At 48.4% G+C, this 18,320-nt stretch overlaps 1 protein-coding gene and 2 long non-coding RNA genes across 3 annotated transcripts in view; 2 read left to right on the top strand and 1 right to left on the bottom strand.

Annotated features, from left to right (window-relative positions):
- Positions 1 to 130: 130 nt before the first annotated feature.
- LOC138674288 (uncharacterized) lies at positions 131 to 1,356 on the top strand. Its single transcript, XR_011320582.1, has 2 exons — positions 131 to 673; positions 1,092 to 1,356. It is a non-coding gene; the product is annotated as an uncharacterized lncRNA (long non-coding RNA).
- An 831-nt stretch (positions 1,357 to 2,187) lies between these two features.
- On the bottom strand, positions 2,188 to 15,974 carry LOC138674612 (uncharacterized). The gene is made up of 4 exons (XM_069762427.1): positions 15,951 to 15,974; positions 3,359 to 3,494; positions 3,130 to 3,274; positions 2,188 to 3,049 (listed from the first exon to the last, which is right to left on the bottom strand). The coding sequence occupies exons 1-4, from the start codon at positions 15,972 to 15,974 to the stop codon at positions 2,284 to 2,286; spliced, it is 1,071 nt and encodes a 356-aa protein (XP_069618528.1). The 3' UTR covers positions 2,188 to 2,283.
- A 688-nt stretch (positions 15,975 to 16,662) lies between these two features.
- Positions 16,663 to 18,320, top strand: part of LOC138674287 (uncharacterized) — a 33,923-nt gene continuing 32,265 nt past the window's right edge. Inside the window, exon 1 of the long non-coding RNA XR_011320581.1 lies at positions 16,663 to 16,706. This is a non-coding gene — a long non-coding RNA (uncharacterized lncRNA). The remainder of the gene's footprint in view (positions 16,707 to 18,320) is intronic.

Genomic DNA, 18,320 nt, shown 5'->3' with positions numbered 1-18,320 from the left:
CATAGCTGTAGGGATCTATAGTCCCAGCTCTACAGTATATGACCCAGCCACCCAGTCTGCCATAGCTGTAGGGATCTATAGTCCCAGCTCTACAGTATATGACAGCGCCACCCAGTCTGCCATAGCTGTAGGGATCTATAGCCACCAAGAGACGAGGCTGAACTTGGGTTCTTATACGTCAGTTTCTTATTCGGCAGTGTTTTGTTTTCTGTTTTTTATAGGTTTAACAACAAAAAAATAATCACAATAATAAATAACATACAATGCAGTGAGGAGCCCTGATGTGAAAACACTTAGCAACAGCTACAAAAACAATAAAACTGGCACAAAAGTGGGCATCAGGGTATGTGCACATGTCAGGTTTTTGTGCAGAATTTTCCTGAGATTTTCCTGAGGAGAAATTGGCACTACTCCCAGGAAAACCGCATGCGTTTTTTGTGCGGTTTTTGTGCGTTTTTTATGCGGTTTTTACATGCATTTTTTGTGCGTTTTTTACAGCAGATAAAGTTGGTTGGAAAAAAAAAAAAACCATGAGGTCATTTCCTGGTCCAACCCCTCTTCACCATTTTGCTTCCTTGTTGAATTCAAGATGCCGCACCATCGTCTAACTCCAGAACAGAACTGCCTACTGTTGCATACGGCACTACTTTTGCTGCACCACTACAGCGAGCTGGTAAGAAAATGTCATTAGATGTGAACACTTTGCGTATTAGACTGGGTTCACAATGTGTACAGCAGCCAGGTAAACACATACGTTGACGGTCTGCTGCAACGCAAGTGCTGACTTTGGCACATCTCTAGCGCAGATGGAGCATCTGCTAGCTCCATCTGCGCTAGCAGTGACAGACCCGGAAACGCTGCAGTCAGAGTCTAGAGGTCCGACTGTCGCTCAAATGACGGCACATGGCTAGTGATGTCAGACATAGGAGTCAATGGCGGCGCTAGCGGACTACGTTTCACCGCATTATGCAGCGGTGTTACGAAGTCCGTCAAAAACGGACTGGGGGAACGCAATGTGAACCCAGCCTTGCCAGCTGTATAACATGTGTTGTACAGTTCCATATAATAACACATACTTTATTCTCCCATAGGAGCAATCTCGGAGAAGAAGGGATAGCAGACGCCTAACCAGAATCAAGGCCCAAGGCTGGACGTGAGCTATAACAGCAGAGAACATATGACGGCTGAACCCTATCCACTAATGAACCAGTCTGTATGGCACAGATGCTAACACCTGTGAAAATGTGAGGCGTAATCCCTATCAACCGTCGCCAAATCCCTATCTACCAAGGCCCCTTTTTAATTAATCAAATTGTAAACATTGTTAATAAATACAAAATATTATTTAAACAATAATCGTTTCCATGTTGTTATTGTTTACCATTGCTTAAATCAGATCCCATTTCCGATCTTCTTATTTTTATGATAATAAGAAATCTGAGTAGTTAAAATAATTTTTTTTTAATAAAGTAAAATAAAAATTAATTACATTAAAGAAACTATTTTTAATATATATGAACTGACATTTTATAACAAAACTTAAAGGGAACCTGTCACCCCGAAAATCACGGGTGAGGTAAGCCCACCGGCATCAGGGGCTTATCTACAGCATTCTGTAATGCATTATGTAATGCTGTAGATAAGCCCCTGATGTTACCTGAAAAAGGAGAAAAAGACATTATATTATAGTCACCCAGGGGCGGTCCCGCTGCTGGTCTGGTCGGATGGGCGTCTCCGGTCCGCTGCGGCACCTCCTATCTTCATTACAAGACGTCCTCTTCTGATCTTCAGCCACGGCTCCGGCGCAGGCATACTTTGCTCTGCCCTCTTGAGGGCAGAGCAAAGTACTGCAGTGCGCAGGCGCCGGGCCTCTGACCTTTCCGGCGCCTGCGCACTGCAGTACTATCCTCTGCCCTCAACAGGGCAGAGCAAAGTACGCCTGCGACGGAGCCGTGGCTGAAGATCAGAAGAGGACTTCATGGAAAGAAGATAGGAGGCGCCGCAGCGGACCGGAGACGCCAATCTGACCTGACCAGCAGCGAGACCGCCTGTGGTTGAGTATAACATAACGTCTTTTTCTCCTTTTTCTGATAACATTGGGGGCTTATCTACAGCATTACAGAATGCTGTACATAAGCCCCTGATGCCGGTGGGCTTACCTCACCCGTGATTTTCGGGGTGACAGGTTCCCTTTAAAGAACTTTTTAAGATTTGGTCATGAACTCAACGGTTTAACATTCTCTACACTCCCGTCTCTACTCAAATAGGATGAGATATCAAATCTCAAAATTGATGATATTCCGGTTGGTAGCCCATATCATTAAATAAGTCTGGTTGGGAGTAGACACTGCTATTGGGCATACTGGAACGATGGCCAGTTGCACTAGGTACAGGTGTATGGCCACTGTACGCATCTACATGGTTGGCCCTGTATGTTGTCGCCTGTCCGTAACGCTGCGATGCAGCAGCTGGTGGTGGTGGTGGAGGCATAATGGGGTTGCTGAAAACGTTGAAAATACCCGTCATAACTTGTGGAGCAGGGGGTAGGGTTGGTCTGTCATCAATTGCCATAAACAGACAATTGACAGCTGTCACGAACATTTGCTGCTTGTCCCGTGGCAGTGTTCTAACGCGGTCTGCCAAAAGTGACCCAAATTTGTCATGCTCATCTTGCTTTGATGAATTATCAAGAAGATTGAGCGTTTTAGTCGTTAATTGTTCAATAATTTGACCTTGTTTGGTCTTCTTTTGGACCGTCCTTTTCAATGCCACGGGACGGACAGAAGCAGCCCCCCTCCCCATGTGCCTCGACACACCGCCACCAGAGTTTGCACCAGCGTCAGAGGAAGTAGAAGTAGTGGTATTTGCTGCAACGTCATGTTCTCCAAGGGAATCAGTTATTTCGGGTGACCTTCCGGACAAAGACATGTTCCCCGGAGATTCTTGGCTGTTCATTATGCTGTCTTCTACTTCCTCTCCAATACTGTCCACCGTGGTGTCACCATCGTTAAGGTCCGGAGGTGTTTGGGCAGAGACGTTGCTTTCTGTTCTGCAGACCAAAAAATAAAACAAAGGTTACAAAAATACAACTCATGACGTCAAGCAACACTATTTCTTTATATTATCTACCTCCTCAAACTCCGGCTTCCCAATATGAACTGCAGCTGGTCTCCATAGGGCACCCTCTTCCTTGGCGGCGAGCTGCCACTCGGAGTCTTGAGTGATTTCAGATATCTGTCTGTGACAGACCGCCATCTCGTCTTCACATCGCCCACTGAAAATTAAAATTTTTTACATAAAACATTCCAAATCAATTCTTCTTACATTTTTTAAAAAAAGGAAAGAAATTGATACTTACAAATCTGTGTTTGCTGCTGTGTTGGGAGATTCGGCCACTCTGGAAAGAGAGCGGTTACTATTTTGGGCCAGGCATCACGTTTTGCCCCCTTGTACTTTTCGCTTGACCGGTCCCAGACCTCAGGGTGTTGTTCAATCTACAAAAAAAAATATAACAAGGGAAAAACTAAAATTAATTGTGGGCTACCATAAATACACGGTTATGTACATTTGCATATCTATAATATAACGCTGGGAGCGTCACTCTGTCCGAAGCCTCTATAGACTGCGCAAGCGCCGGCGCAGTCTGGGCCTCACAGAGCGACGCTCCCGGGAGATCGCGGTGTGCGTTCACACCGCGATCTCCACCGCAGAAGCAGGGACCGCCAGGAGGGTGAGTATCGGCCTATATTCACCTGTCCCCGTTCCATCGCTGAGCAGCGCCATCTTCCCGGTCTTCGGCCTGTGACCTTCAGTTCAGAGGGCGCGATGACGCGCTTAATGTGTGTCGGCGCCGCCCTCTGACTGAACAGTCACAGCCAGGAGACCGGGAAGATGGCGGCGCTCAGCGATGGAACGCCGGACAGGTGAGTATAGTAAGTGCTGGGGGCGCCTGAGCTGGCGGCGATACCGGCACCTGACCCCCACAGCGTGCCGGTGTCCCCGCCTGCTCAGGCCCCCCAGCACTCGGCGCCGAGCGGGTCAGAGGCAGTATGGGGACGCAGGATGGAGCAGCACATAAGGATGGGGACGCAGGATGGAGCAGCACATGAGGATGGGGACGCAGGATGGGAGCAGCACATAAGGATGGGGACGCAGGATGGAGCAGCACATGAGGATGGGGACGCAGGATGGAGCAGCACATGAGGATGGGGACGCAGGATGGAGCAGCACATAAGGATGGGGACGAAGGATGGAGCAGCACATAAGGATGGGAACGCAGGATGGAGCAGCGCATGACAGGATGGGGACGCAGGATGGAGCAGCGCATGACAGGATGGGGACGCAGGATGGAGCAGCACATGACAGGATGGGGACGCAGGATGGAGCAGCGCATGACAGGATGGGGACGCAGGATGGAGCAGCGCATGACAGGATGGGGACGCAGGATGGAGCAGCACATGACAGGATGGAGACGATATACCAATATAAATGCTCGCCACCCGGGCGTAGAACGGGTTCAATAGCTAGTTGTAGATATAGTAGCATATATCCCAGCCACGTAACATAGTGCCCAGCCACGTAACATAGTGCCCGGCCACGTAGTATATTGCCCAGCCACGTAACATATATCCCAGCCACATAACATAGTGCCCAGCCACGCAGTATATTGCCCAGCCATGTAGTATATTGCCCATCCATTTAGTATATTGCCCAGCCACGTAGTATATTGCCCATCCATTTAGTATATTGCCCAGCCACGTAGTATATTGCCCATCCATTTAGTATATTGACCAGCCACGTAGTATATTGCCCATCCATTTAGTACATTGCCCAGCCACATAGTATATTGCCCAGCCACGTCACATATATCCCAGCCACTCAGTATATTGCCCATCCATTTAGTATATTGCCCAGCCACGTAGTATATTGCCCAGCCACGTAGTATATTGCCCATCCATTTAGTATATTGCCCAGCCACATAGTATAGTGCCCATCCATTTAGTATATTGCCCAGCCACGTCACATATATCCCAGCCACTCAGTATATTGCCCATCCATTTAGTATATTGCCCAGCCACGTAGTATATTGCCCAGCCACGTAGTATATTGCCCAGCCACGTAGTATATTGCCCATCCATTTAGTATATTGCCCAGCCACGTAGTATATTAATGAAATAAAGACTCCGAGTTTTAGACCATATTTTATTATTGGGGTAATGCAAGGGTTAAAAAAAAAATTGGTTTACAATGGAACAGGTGCAAGTGCACCTGTCCCGTTGTAAACATTACTAATGATGACAAATATCATCTCTGCGTAGCCTCACCGGCTGAACGGAGATGAACTGATAGCATGGGAAAATTTTCCCACGCTCCAGCGTTCACCTCCGGTCAGCCGGGGAGTCCGCGCAGCTGCAGTGACTGCCGAACGAGTTCCCCCGAACAGCGCGAGCTGCGTTCGGGAGAACTCGGTATACAGTGAACGGGATCGCTTTACGATCCCGTTCATTGTACCGGCGGCCGCGGTTTAGAGCAGCCGCATGTTATGTGGCTGCTCTAAACTCAAGATCATCGTGGGACAATCGTTTAATTGGATGCTGCGGAGGGTAGGTATACGTTGTGGTTTGTGTTTTTATTTTTTTCTGACGAGGGAATCGTGGAATTAGGCGTTTAGGTGAGTATGGGTTTTTGTTTTTTTTTTTTATTTTAGGTGGCGATCGCCGGGGACAGGTAATTATAAGGTAACCACTGGCCACCAATGAAGTTGTACATTTTATTATTATTTTTCCCACTGTCCACCAATGAAAATAAATAATAATTTATATATGATTTCCACTGGCCACCAATGATAATTATTATACACTGGCCACCAATGATAATACACTGGCCACCAATGATAATAATTATACACTGGCCACCAATGATAATACACTGGCCACCAATGATAATACACTGGCCACCAATGATAATAATTATACACTGGCCACCAATGATAATACACTGGCCACCAATGATAATAATTATACACTGGCCACCAATGATAATACACTGGCCACCAATGACAATTAAGTTTAGGGGTGAATAGGGGTTACTGATTGTGTTTATTAGGGGAATGGGCCCGTAACCACTGTTCACCAATGACCATAATTGTAGGGGAAATTTGATGGGGGAAATAGTACATTGCAGCAGGGACAGTTCGATGGGAAATACTGCTCCCATCGAGCTGAGCCTGCTGCAACGACTTGGAGGGAACAGACATCGGCCGATGAGACTAGTCTCATCGGCCGCTGTCCGAACACACGCACACACACATATATACACAGACACACACATATATACACATATACACACACACCACACTTATCATCTGCACCACATCCAGCCTCATCCGATCATACCCCTCCATGTCGGCAGCCATAATACAGGAAGACGGGAATGGTGTGGGAGTTTCCTCTTCCTGGATTATGGGATGCGCATGAATGGCATGATGGGATAGATGGCATGTCACTTCCTGTAGTTTTTCAGGAAATAAACGCTAGAAATCCGCAAATTTTTATATGATTGCGGATTTCTAGCGTTTCAATGCAAGTCTATGGATGCGGGAAATCAGCGATTCCGCAAAAATAATGAACATGTTGCTTCTTTTTCCGCAATTCTTTTTTTTTGCGGAAAAAAACGCAACATTAGCACAATTTTTGCGAATTCAATACAAAAGATTGGGAACCATATGTTAGCGTTTTTTTCAAGTTTTTATCGCGATTTTATTGCGTTAAAAACGCGAAAAAAACGCAAAAAAACCTGAACGTGTGCACATAGCCTCAAAGTGGGCACCAAAGGGTGCTAATGAAAGAGTTAACTGCCTTTGGGCCACTGATATCACACTGCAGACAAATAGAACAGGAAGCCCCACATCAAACCCAGGTCTCTCCAGCCTGGCCCAAATGGGTTCTGGGCATCAGAACTGGCATCAAAGTGGGCAAACAGCCGATTTTCACATATTTGAATAAGTAACTGATGTTTTTAAGGGGTTAAATGCCTTTGGGCCACTGATAGCACAGTGCATACATATAGAACAGGGAGCCCCACATCAAAAACAGGTCTCCTTAGCCCGGCCCAAATGGGTTCTGGGCATTAGAGCTAGCATCAAAGTGGGCAAACAGCCCATTTTCACACAATTGTATAAGTAAGGCTAGGTTCACATTTGCGGTTGAGTCTGCAACGCTTCGTACACAACCGCAAATGCATGGCAAAACGCATGCAAACTCATGATAACGCTGCGTTTTTTATCCGCATCAACTTACGCATTACGGATACAAAAACGCAGCGTTTGCACGCGTTTCTGCATGCGTTCGCATTTTTGTGTGCTCATCCGTTTGTTATGAAAAAAATTTTCAAGAATTTCCTTGACACAAGCCACTCCTAATGGGCGTGGCTCATTGGATTTCTATATATAGACCCTTGGACAGCTGAAATCCTCACATTTTGCTCCTGTATCCTGTGTCAAGATGGATCTTCACATGGAGAGTTTCTATGGAATCTGGATGTCAACTTGTTTGTTTCCTTTGCATTTGCTTGTGAGCAAGAATGGAAAAGAGAAAAACAGAGAAGACAGCGTCGGCGCTTTTGGCAGCACCTGATTCCTGAACTCCGACAGAGCCGCGGAGCCTATCACTCCTTATTCAGTGAGCTCCATGAAAACTCAGAGAAATATTTTGACTACACAAGTAGCATAGCTACCGGGGGGCAGAGGGGGCCATCGACCCGGGCCTGGTGCTCAGAGGGGGCCCACCCGGAGCTACGCTACTGTAACTGTATCGGCGCGCGCATCACGCCGATACAGTTACCTTCTGCGGCAGAGCAGGGAGAATCGATCTCCCTGCTCTGCCGCTCGCTATGGGGCCCCTGAGCAGGCCGGGGGGTCCGGTGCCAGTAGTGGGTCCCCCGCTCGTCACCGCACTCATGAGGGAAGGAGCGCTGCACTGCTCCCATCATCCCCCTGTCAGCATCTGGCGTCACCGACGCTGACAGTGGGCGCGATGACATCACCACCCGGCGCCCGCTGTCAGAAGATAAGCGGGAGGTCAGTGCACCGCTGGAACAAGGAGGAAGAGAGGTGAGTATTTATTGTTTTTTTTTATGGGGATTGCCTTATACTTTAGGATCTGCTTATAGGGGGGCTGCCTTAAACTTCAGGATCTGCCTATAGGGGGGCTGCCATATACTTCAGGATCTGCCTATAGGGGGGTGTTATGACCTGGTGGTGAGGACAATAATGGACCTGGTGGTTAAGAGCACACGGAATGACCTGATAGTTACTAATAATATAGGACGAGCTCTGAGACGTGGGAACTCTGCTGACCGCAATCCCTAATCCTATCACACACACTAGAAATAGCCGTGGATTGCTCCTAACGCTCCCTATGCAACTCGACACAGCCTAAGAAACTAGCTAGCCCTAGAGATAGAAAAATAAAGCCTACCTTGCCTCAGAGAAATTCCCCAAAGGAAAAGGCAGCCCCCCACATATAATGACTGTGAGTAAAGATGAAAATTACAAACACAGAGATGAAATAGATTTAGCAAAGTGAGGCCCGACTTACTGAACAGACAGAGGATAGGAAAGGTAACTTTGCGGTCAGCACAAAAAACTACAAAAAGACCACGCAGAGGGCGCAAAAAGACCCTCCGCACCGACTCATGGTGCGGAGGCGCTCCCTCTGCGTCCCAGAGCTTCCAGCAAGCAAGACAAAAATCAAAATAGCAAGCTGGACAGAAAAATAGCAAACCAGAGAAAAACAAGCAGGAACTTAGCTTCTGCTGGGAAGACAGGTCACAAGAACGATCCAGGAGAGAACTAGACCAATACTGGAACATTGACAGGTGGCATGGAGCAATGATCTAAGTGGAGTTAAATAGAGCAGCCAGCTAACGAATTAACCTCGTCACCTGTGGAAGGAAACTCAGAAGCCGCAGCTCCACTCACAACCACCAGAGGAAGCCCATGGACAGAACCAGCCGAAGTACCATTCATGACCACAGGAGGGAGCTTGACAACAGAATTCACAACAGTACCCCCCCCTTGAGGAGGGGTCACCGAACCCTCACCAGAGCCCCCAGGCCGACCAGGACGAGCCAAATGAAAGGCACGAACCAGATCGGCAGCATGAACATCGGAGGCAAAGACCCAGGAATTATCTTCCTGACCATAACCCTTCCACTTGACCAGGTACTGGAGTTTCCGTCTCGAAATACGAGAATCCAAAATCTTCTCCACCACATACTCCAACTCCCCCTCAACCAACACCGGGGCAGGAGGATCAACGGATGGAACCACAGGCGCCACGTATCTCCGCAACAATGACCTATGGAATACATTATGGATAGCAAAAGAAGCTGGAAGGGTCAAACGAAACGACACAGGATTGAGAACCTCAGAAATCTTATACGGACCAATGAAACGAGGCTTAAACTTAGGAGAGGAAACCTTCATAGGAACATAACGAGACGACAACCAAACCAAATCCCCAACACGAAGTCGGGGACCCACACAGCGCCGGCGGTTAGCGAAACGTTGAGCCTTCTCCTGGGACAATGTCAAATTGTCCACCACATGAGTCCAAATCTGCTGCAACCTATCCACCACAGTATCTACACCAGGACAGTCCGAAGACTCAACCTGCCCTGAAGAGAAACGAGGATGGAAACCAGAATTGCAGAAAAACGGCGAAACCAAAGTAGCCGAGCTGGCCCGATTATTAAGGGCGAACTCAGCCAAAGGCAAAAAGGACACCCAATCATCCTGATCAGCAGAAACAAAGCATCTCAGATATGTTTCCAAAGTCTGATTAGTTCGTTCGGTTTGGCCATTTGTCTGAGGATGGAAAGCCGAGGAAAAAGACAAATCAATGCCCATCCTAGCACAAAAGGCTCGCCAAAACCTCGAAACAAACTGGGAACCTCTGTCCGAAACGATGTTCTCCGGAATGCCATGTAAACGAAACACATGCTGGAAAAACAATGGCACCAAATCAGAGGAGGAAGGCAATTTAGACAAGGGTACCAAATGGACCATCTTAGAGAAGCGATCACAAACCACCCAAATGACCGACATCTTTTGAGAGACAGGGAGATCCGAAATAAAATCCATAGAGATATGTGTCCAGGGCCTCTTCGGGACCGGCAAGGGCAAAAGCAACCCACTGGCACGAGAACAGCAGGGCTTAGCCCGAGCACAAGTCCCACAGGACTGCACAAAAGAACGCACATCCCGTGACAAAGACGGCCTCCAAAAGGATCTAGCCACCAAATCTCTGGTACCAAAGATTCCAGGATGACCAGCCAACACCGAACAATGAACCTCAGAGATAACTCTACTAGTCCATTTATCAGGGACAAACAGTTTCTCCGCTGGGCAACGGTCAGGTCTATCAGCCTGAAATTTTTGCAGCACCCGCCACAAATCAGGGGAGATGGCAGACAAAATTACCCCCTCTTTGAGAATACCCGCCGGCTCAGGAACACCCGGAGAGTCGGGCACAAAACTCCTTGACAGGGCATCAGCCTTCACATTCTTAGAGCCTGGAAGGTACGAAACCACAAAATCAAAACGGGAGAAAAATAGCGACCAACGAGCCTGTCTAGGATTCAACCGTTTGGCAGACTCGAGATAAGTCAAATTCTTGTGATCCGTGAAGACCACCACGCGATGCTTGGCTCCTTCAAGCCAATGACGCCACTCCTCGAATGCCCACTTCATGGCCAACAACTCTCGATTGCCAACATCATAATTGCGCTCAGCAGGCGAAAACTTTCTAGAAAAGAAGGCACATGGTTTCATCACTGAGCCATCAGAACTTCTTTGCGACAAAACAGCCCCTGCTCCAATCTCAGAAGCATCAACCTCGACCTGAAACGGAAGCGAAACATCTGGCTGGCACAACACAGGGGCAGAAGAAAAACGACGCTTCAACTCCTGAAAAGCTTCCACAGCCGCAGAAGACCAATTGACCACATCAGCACCTTTCTTGGTTAAATCAGTCAACGGTTTAGCAACACTAGAAAAATTACTGATGAAGCGACGATAAAAATTAGCAAAGCCCAGGAACTTTTGCAGACTCTTCAGAGATGTCGGCTGAGTCCAATCATAAATGGCCTGGACTTTAACAGGGTCCATCTCGATAGTAGAAGGGGAAAAAATGAAACCCAAAAATGAAACCTTCTGAACTCCAAAGAGACACTTTGACCCCTTCACAAACAAAGAATTAGCACAAAGGACCTGGAACACCATTCTGACCTGCTTCACGTGAGACTCCCAATCATCCGAGAAGACCAAAATATCATCCAAATATACAATCAGGAATTTATCCAGGTACTCTCGGAAGATGTCATGCATAAAGGACTGAAATACTGATGGAGCATTGGAAAGCCCAAATGGCATAACCAGGTACTCAAAATGGCCCTCGGGCATATTAAATGCTGTTTTCCATTCATCGCCCTGTTTAATACGCACAAGATTATACGCACCACGAAGATCTATCTTGGTGAACCAACTAGCCCCCTTAATCCGAGCAAATAAATCCGACAGCAGCGGCAAAGGGTACTGAAACTTGACTGTGATCTTATTAAGAAGGCGGTAATCAATACAAGGTCTCAAAGAACCATCCTTCTTGGCCACAAAAAAGAACCCTGCTCCCAATGGTGACGACGACGGGCGAATATGACCCTTCTCCAAGGATTCCTTTACATAACTCCGCATAGCGGCATGCTCTGGCACAGATAAATTGAACAGTCGGCCCTTAGGAAACTTACTACCAGGAATCAAATTGATAGCACAATCGTAATCCCTATGAGGAGGTAGGGCACTGGATTTGGGCTCATCAAATACATCCCGGTAATCCGACAAAAACTCCGGGACTTCAGAAGGGGTGGATGACGAAATAGACAAAAATGGAACATCACCATGTACCCCCTGACAACCCCAGCTGGACACAGATATAGATTTCCAATCCAATACTGGATTATGGACCTGTAGCCATGGCAACCCCAAAACGACCACATCATGCAGATTATGCAACACCAAAAAGCGAATATCCTCCTGATGTGCAGGAGCCATGCACATGGTCAATTGGGTCCAGTACTGTTGCTTATTCTTGGCCAAAGGCGTAGCATCAATTCCTCTCAATGGAATAGGATACTGCAAGGGCTCCAAGAAAAAACCACAGCGCCTAGCAAACTCCAAGTCCATCAAATTCAGGGCAGCGCCTGAATCCACAAATGCCATAACAGAATAGGATGACAAAGAGCAAATCAGAGTAACGGACAAAAGAAATTTCGACTGTACCGTACCAATGGTAGCAGACCTAGCGAAACGCTTAGTGCGCTTAGGACAATCGGAGATAGCATGAGTGGAATCACCGCAGTAAAAACACAGCCCATTCCGACGTCTGTGTTCTTGCCGTTCAGCTCTGGTCAAAGTCCAAATCACATTGCATAGGCTCAGGTCTATGCTCAGATAATACCGCCAAATGGTGCACAGCTTTACGCTCACGCAAGCATCGATCGATCTGAGTGGCCAAAGACATAGACTCATTCAGACCAGCAGGCATGGGAAATCCCACCATGACATCCTTAAGGGCTTCAGAGAGACCCTTTCTGAAAATTGCTGCCAGGGCACATTCATTCCACTGAGTGAGTACAGACCACTTCCTAAACTTCTGACAATATATTTCTACCTCATGCTGACCCTGACACAGAGCCAGCAAGATTTTCTCTGCCTGATCCACTGAATTAGGTTCATCATAAAGCAATCCGAGCGCCAGAAAAAACGCATCAACATCACGCAATGCCGGATCTCCTAGCGCAAGGGAAAATGCCCAGTCTTGAGGGTCGCCACGTAACAAAAAAATAATGATTTTCACTTGTTGAACAGGGTCACCTGAGGAGCGAGGTTTCAAAGCAAGAAACAATTTACAATTATTTTTGAAATTCAGAAACTTAGATCTATCCAAAAAAAACAAATCAGGAATTGGAATCCTAGGCTCTAACATCGGATTCTGAACCACAAAATCTTGAATGTTTTGTACCCTTGCAGTGAGATTATCCATACAAAAGGACAGACCTTGAATGTCCATATCTACACCTGTATCCTGAACCACCCAGAGGTAAAGGGGAAAAGAGAGACAAAACACACTGCAAAGAAAAAAAAATGGTCTCAGAACTTCTCTTATCCCTCTATTGAGATGCATTAATACTTTTGGCCACCTGTACTGTTATGACCTGGTGGTAAGGACAATAATGGACCTGGTGGTTAAGAGCACACGGAATGACCTGATAGTTACTAATAATATAGGACGAGCTCTGAGACGTGGGAACTCTGCTGACCGCAATCCCTAATCCTATCACACACACTAGAAATAGCCGTGGATTGCTCCTAATGCTCCCTATGCAACTCGACACAGCCTAAGAAACTAGCTAGCCCTAGAGATAGAAAAATAAAGCCTACATTGCCTCAGAGAAATTCCCCAAAGGAAAAGGCAGCCCCCCACATATAATGACTGTGAGTAAAGATGAAAATTACAAACACAGAGATGAAATAGATTTAGCAAAGTGAGGCCCGACTTACTGAACAGACAGAGGATAGGAAAGGTAACTTTGCGGTCAGCACAAAAAACTACAAAAAGGCCACGCAGAGGGCGCAAAAAGACCCTCCGCACCAACTCATGGTGCGGAGGCGCTCCCTCTGCGTCCCAGAGCTTCCAGCAAGCAAGACAAAAATCAAAATAGCAAGCTGGACAGAAAAATAGCAAACCAGAGAAAAACAAGCAGGAACTTAGCTTCTGCTGGGAAGACAGGTCACAAGAACGATCCAGGAGAGAACTAGACCAATACTGGAACATTGACAGGTGGCATGGAGCAATGATCTAAGTGGAGTTAAATAGAGCAGCCAGCTAACGAATTAACCTCGTCACCTGTGGAAGGAAACTCAGAAGCCGCAGCTCCACTCACAACCACCAGAGGAAGCCCATGGACAGAACCAGCCGAAGTACCATTCATGACCACAGGAGGGAGCTTGACAACAGAATTCACAACAGGGGGGCTTCCTTATACTTCAGGATCTGCCTATAGGGGGGCTGCTTTATATTTCAGGATCTGCCTATAGGGGGGCTGCCATATACTTCAGGGTCTGCCTATAGGGGGGCTGCTTTTTACTTCAGGATCTGCCTATAGGGGGGCTGCCTTATACTTCAGGGTCTGCCTATAGGGGGGCTGCCTTATACTTCAGGATCTGCCTATAGGGGGTTGCCTTATACTTCAGGATCTGCCTATAGGGGGGCTGCCTTATACTTTAGGATCTGCCTATAAGGGTGCTGCCTTAAACTTCAGGATCTGCCTATAGGGGGCTGCCTTATACTTCAGGATCTGCCTATAGGGGGGCTGCCATATACTTCAGGATCTGCCTATAGGGGGCTGCCTTCTACTTCAGGATCTGCCTATAGGGGGGCTGCCTTATACTTCAGGATCTGCCTATATGGGTGCAGTCTTATACTTCAGAATCTGCCTATGGGGGTACTGCCTTTTAATACAGGGTCTGCCTATGGGGTGCTTTGTTATACTACAGGGTCTCCCTATGGGGTGCTGCCTTTTACAAGAGTCTGCCAATGGGGTGATGCCTTATACTACAGGGTCTGCTTATGGGGTGCTGCCTTTTACTAGGGTCTGCCTATGGGGGGCTGCCTTATGCTACAGGGTCTGCCTATATGGGTGCTGCCTTATACTTCAGAATCTGCCTATGGGGTGTTGCTTTATACTACAGGGTCTGCCTATAAGGTGCTGTCTTATACTACAGGGTCTGCCTATGGGGATGCTGTCTTGTGCTATAGAGTCTGCCTATGGGTCCTGCCTTGTGCTATAAAGTAGGCCTATGGGGTGTGCATTATACTATATGGAGTCTTATAGGGAGTGCATTATACTATATGGAGGCTTATGGGGAGTGCATTATACTATATTTAGAATGATCTGGTGCATTATACTATATGGAGGCCATCTAGTGGGCCATCATACAATGTGGAGATTACAGTGAGGGGGCCATCATACAGTGCTGGAGCCATCAAACAGTTTGGGGGCTACTAACGGGTCAGTATACTGTGTGGATGGTACCATACAGTGAGGGGGCATTATACTGTATAGAGGAGCTGTACAGGGGGGAGACTCGGGACATTATTAAATGTAAAGTGGGCACTTCTTTTTATAGGGGATCTCAGGTTACTATGACTATCAAAGGGGCACACATGGCAATATTACTTTCTAGGGAGCAAAATGTGGGCACTGTTTTCTAGGGCACTTGCACCCGGTATTACTATACTATAGAGGGGTGCTGTAAGCATAATGCCCAAACCCATAACCCCAAAGGGGAGTGGGATACACTTTATATAACTCTAAAACATACTAGGAGCAGAAAATTAACTGTGATCCAAGAAGTGCCGCAGAAAAATATATTTAAAACAAACTCTTTTTATTTACACATTAGTTAAAATACAAACATACACATAAATAAACAATGAGGTGCCTCTATACAACCGAAAAGAAATGCGGTCAGCATGAGCAGGACACTTTTTTTGGAGCAAAAAACTAGGAGTGTGGCAGCTTTTAGCAATATCAAGTCATGCATATAATTCCCTCAATTCAACCACTACGTGTCCAAATTACAATAAACCGGTGTGACTGGATCCTAAATTATCAAATCATGAATATGATTCATTATAATTTAAACACAGCATATGTCCCAGTCACATAGACCAGTTGCGGGTGCTCTGACTTATCAAATATATAACACACTACTCCAAGTACTAATCAGGGATTGGCTACAACCACCGCCATATAATATCTTCTCTAGTTCGTACTCTGATATAATCCAGACATGTTGCGTGGTGTGCCCCCTGCCCCACACATATTACCTGCGCCGTGTCTTCTCCCAACATGCTTAGCCTAAGTGGCGTGCTGTGTCCGCCTGCCCCGACGCGCGTTTCGCGTGATGCTTCACACCCCCAGGAAGGCTTAGGCTGAGCACGTTGCCCCACAGGTAATATGTGTGGGGCAGTGGGCACACCACGCAACATGTCTGGATTATATCAGAGTACGAACTAGAGAAGATATTATATGGCGGTGGTTGTAGCCAAACCCTGATTAGTACTTGGAGTAGTGTGTTATATATTTGACAAGTCAGAGCACCCGCAACTGGTCTATGTGACTGGGACATATGCTGTGTCTAAATTATAATGAATCATATTCATGATTTAATAGTTTAGGGTCCAGCAGGGGCGGATTATCAGAGGCTCAATATGGGCGGTAGCCCAGGGCCCAGTGGTCTGGGGGGGCCCTGGGCTACCGCAGATTAACCCTCTGATAATAATCCTCTGTGACTGCCCGCCGGGCGGCGTTTATGTGCCCCTGGCCCCGGTGGGCAGAGAGAGGGGGCCCGCATTGGGCCCCTTCTCATCTGCTCACCGGGCCCCTTGCGGCGCTGCGGCGGTTTCCTATTGATGTGCGGGCGCGCGCCCGCACGTCAATAGTTAACAACAACAGCCGCCAGCCAATTGGAGGCTGGCAGCTGATGTCGGCCGCAGCGCACACGTCGCCGGCGTCTGACGTCATTGTCAGTCGCCGGCGAGTGTGCGCTGCTGCAGGGAGCTCGCCGCCTGGAGCGCGGACAGGTGAGGAGACTGCTTGTTTTTTTTTTTTTGTTTTTTTTTTGGGATCAGTTATCGGTGGACACACTGGGGGGCAATGCTGGAGGACACACTGGGGGGCAATGCTGGAGGACACACTGGGGGGCAATGCTGGAGACACTGGGGCAGATTGGAGGACACACTGGGGGCAATGCTGGAGACAGTAGGGCAGATTGGAGGACACACTGGGGGGCAATGCTGGAGACACTGGGGCAGATTGGAGGACACACTGGGGGCAATGCTGGAGACACTGGGGCAGATTGGAGGACACACTGGGGGCAATGCTGGAGACAGTGAGGCAGATTGGAGGACACACTGGGGGCAATGCTGGAGACAGTGGGGCAGATTGGAGGACACTGGGGGGGCAATGCTGGAGGACACAGTGGGGCAGATTGCTGGAGACAGTGGGGCAGATTGCTGGAGACAGTGGGGCAGATTGCTGGAGACAGTGGGGCAGATTGCTGGAGACAGTGGGGTAGATTGCTGGAAACAGTGAGGCAGATTGGAGGACACACTGGGGGGGGCAATGCTGGAGACACTGGGGCAGATTGGAGGACACACTGGGGGCAATGTTGGAGACAGTGGGGCAGATTGGAGGACACACTGGGGGGCAATGCTGGAGACACTGGGGCAGATTGGAGGACACACTGGGGGCAATGCTGGAGACAGTGGGGCAATGCTGGAGACAGTGGGGCAGATTGCTGGAGGACACACTGGGGGGCAATGCTGGAGGACACACTGGGGGCAATGCTGGAGACAGTGGGGCAGATTGCTGGAGACAGTGGGGCAGATTGCTGGAGACAGTGGGGCAGATTGCTGGAGACAGTGGGGCAGAATGCTGGAGACAGTGAGGCAGATTGGAGGACACACTGGGGGGGCAATGCTGGAGACACTGGGGCAGATTGGAGGACACACTGGGGGGCAATGCTGGAGACACTGGGGCAGATTGGAGGACACACTGGGGGCAATGCTGGAGACAGTGGGGCAATGCTGGAGACAGTGGGGCAGATTGCTGGAGGACACACTGGGGGGCAATGCTGGAGACAGTGGGGCAGATTGCTGGAGACAGTGGGGCAGATTGCTGGAGACAGTGGGGCAGATTGCTGGAGGACACACTGGGGGCAGATTGCTGGAGGACACACTGGGGGCAGATTGCTGGAGGACACACTGGGGGCAGATTGCTGGAGACACTGGGGGCAGATTGCTGGAGACACTGGGGCAGATTGCTGGAGACACTGGGGCAGATTGCTGGAGACACTGGGGCAGATGATTGCTGGACACACTGGGGCAATGCTGGATACACTGGGGCAGATGATTGCTGGACACACTGGGGCAATGCTGGAGACACTGGGCCAGATTGCTGGACACACTGGTGGTAATATGCTGGACACACTGGGGCAGATTGCTGGACACACTGTCTGGGGGCAATATGCTGGACATACTGGGGCAGATTGCTGGACACACTGGGGGTAATATGCTGGACACACTGGGGGTAATATGCTGGACACACTGGGGGCAGGACTGGAGGCATGGGCAGAATGTAGACACGGGGCATGATTGGAGACATGGGGCAGGATTGGATCATGGGGCAGGATGGAT

Source organism: Ranitomeya imitator, chromosome 4, assembly GCF_032444005.1.
Source record: "Ranitomeya imitator isolate aRanImi1 chromosome 4, aRanImi1.pri, whole genome shotgun sequence".
Lineage (NCBI taxonomy): Eukaryota > Metazoa > Chordata > Amphibia > Anura > Dendrobatidae > Ranitomeya > Ranitomeya imitator.
The sequence above is the reverse complement of the archived record's forward strand: the minus strand, read 5'-3'. Positions and strand labels throughout refer to the sequence as shown.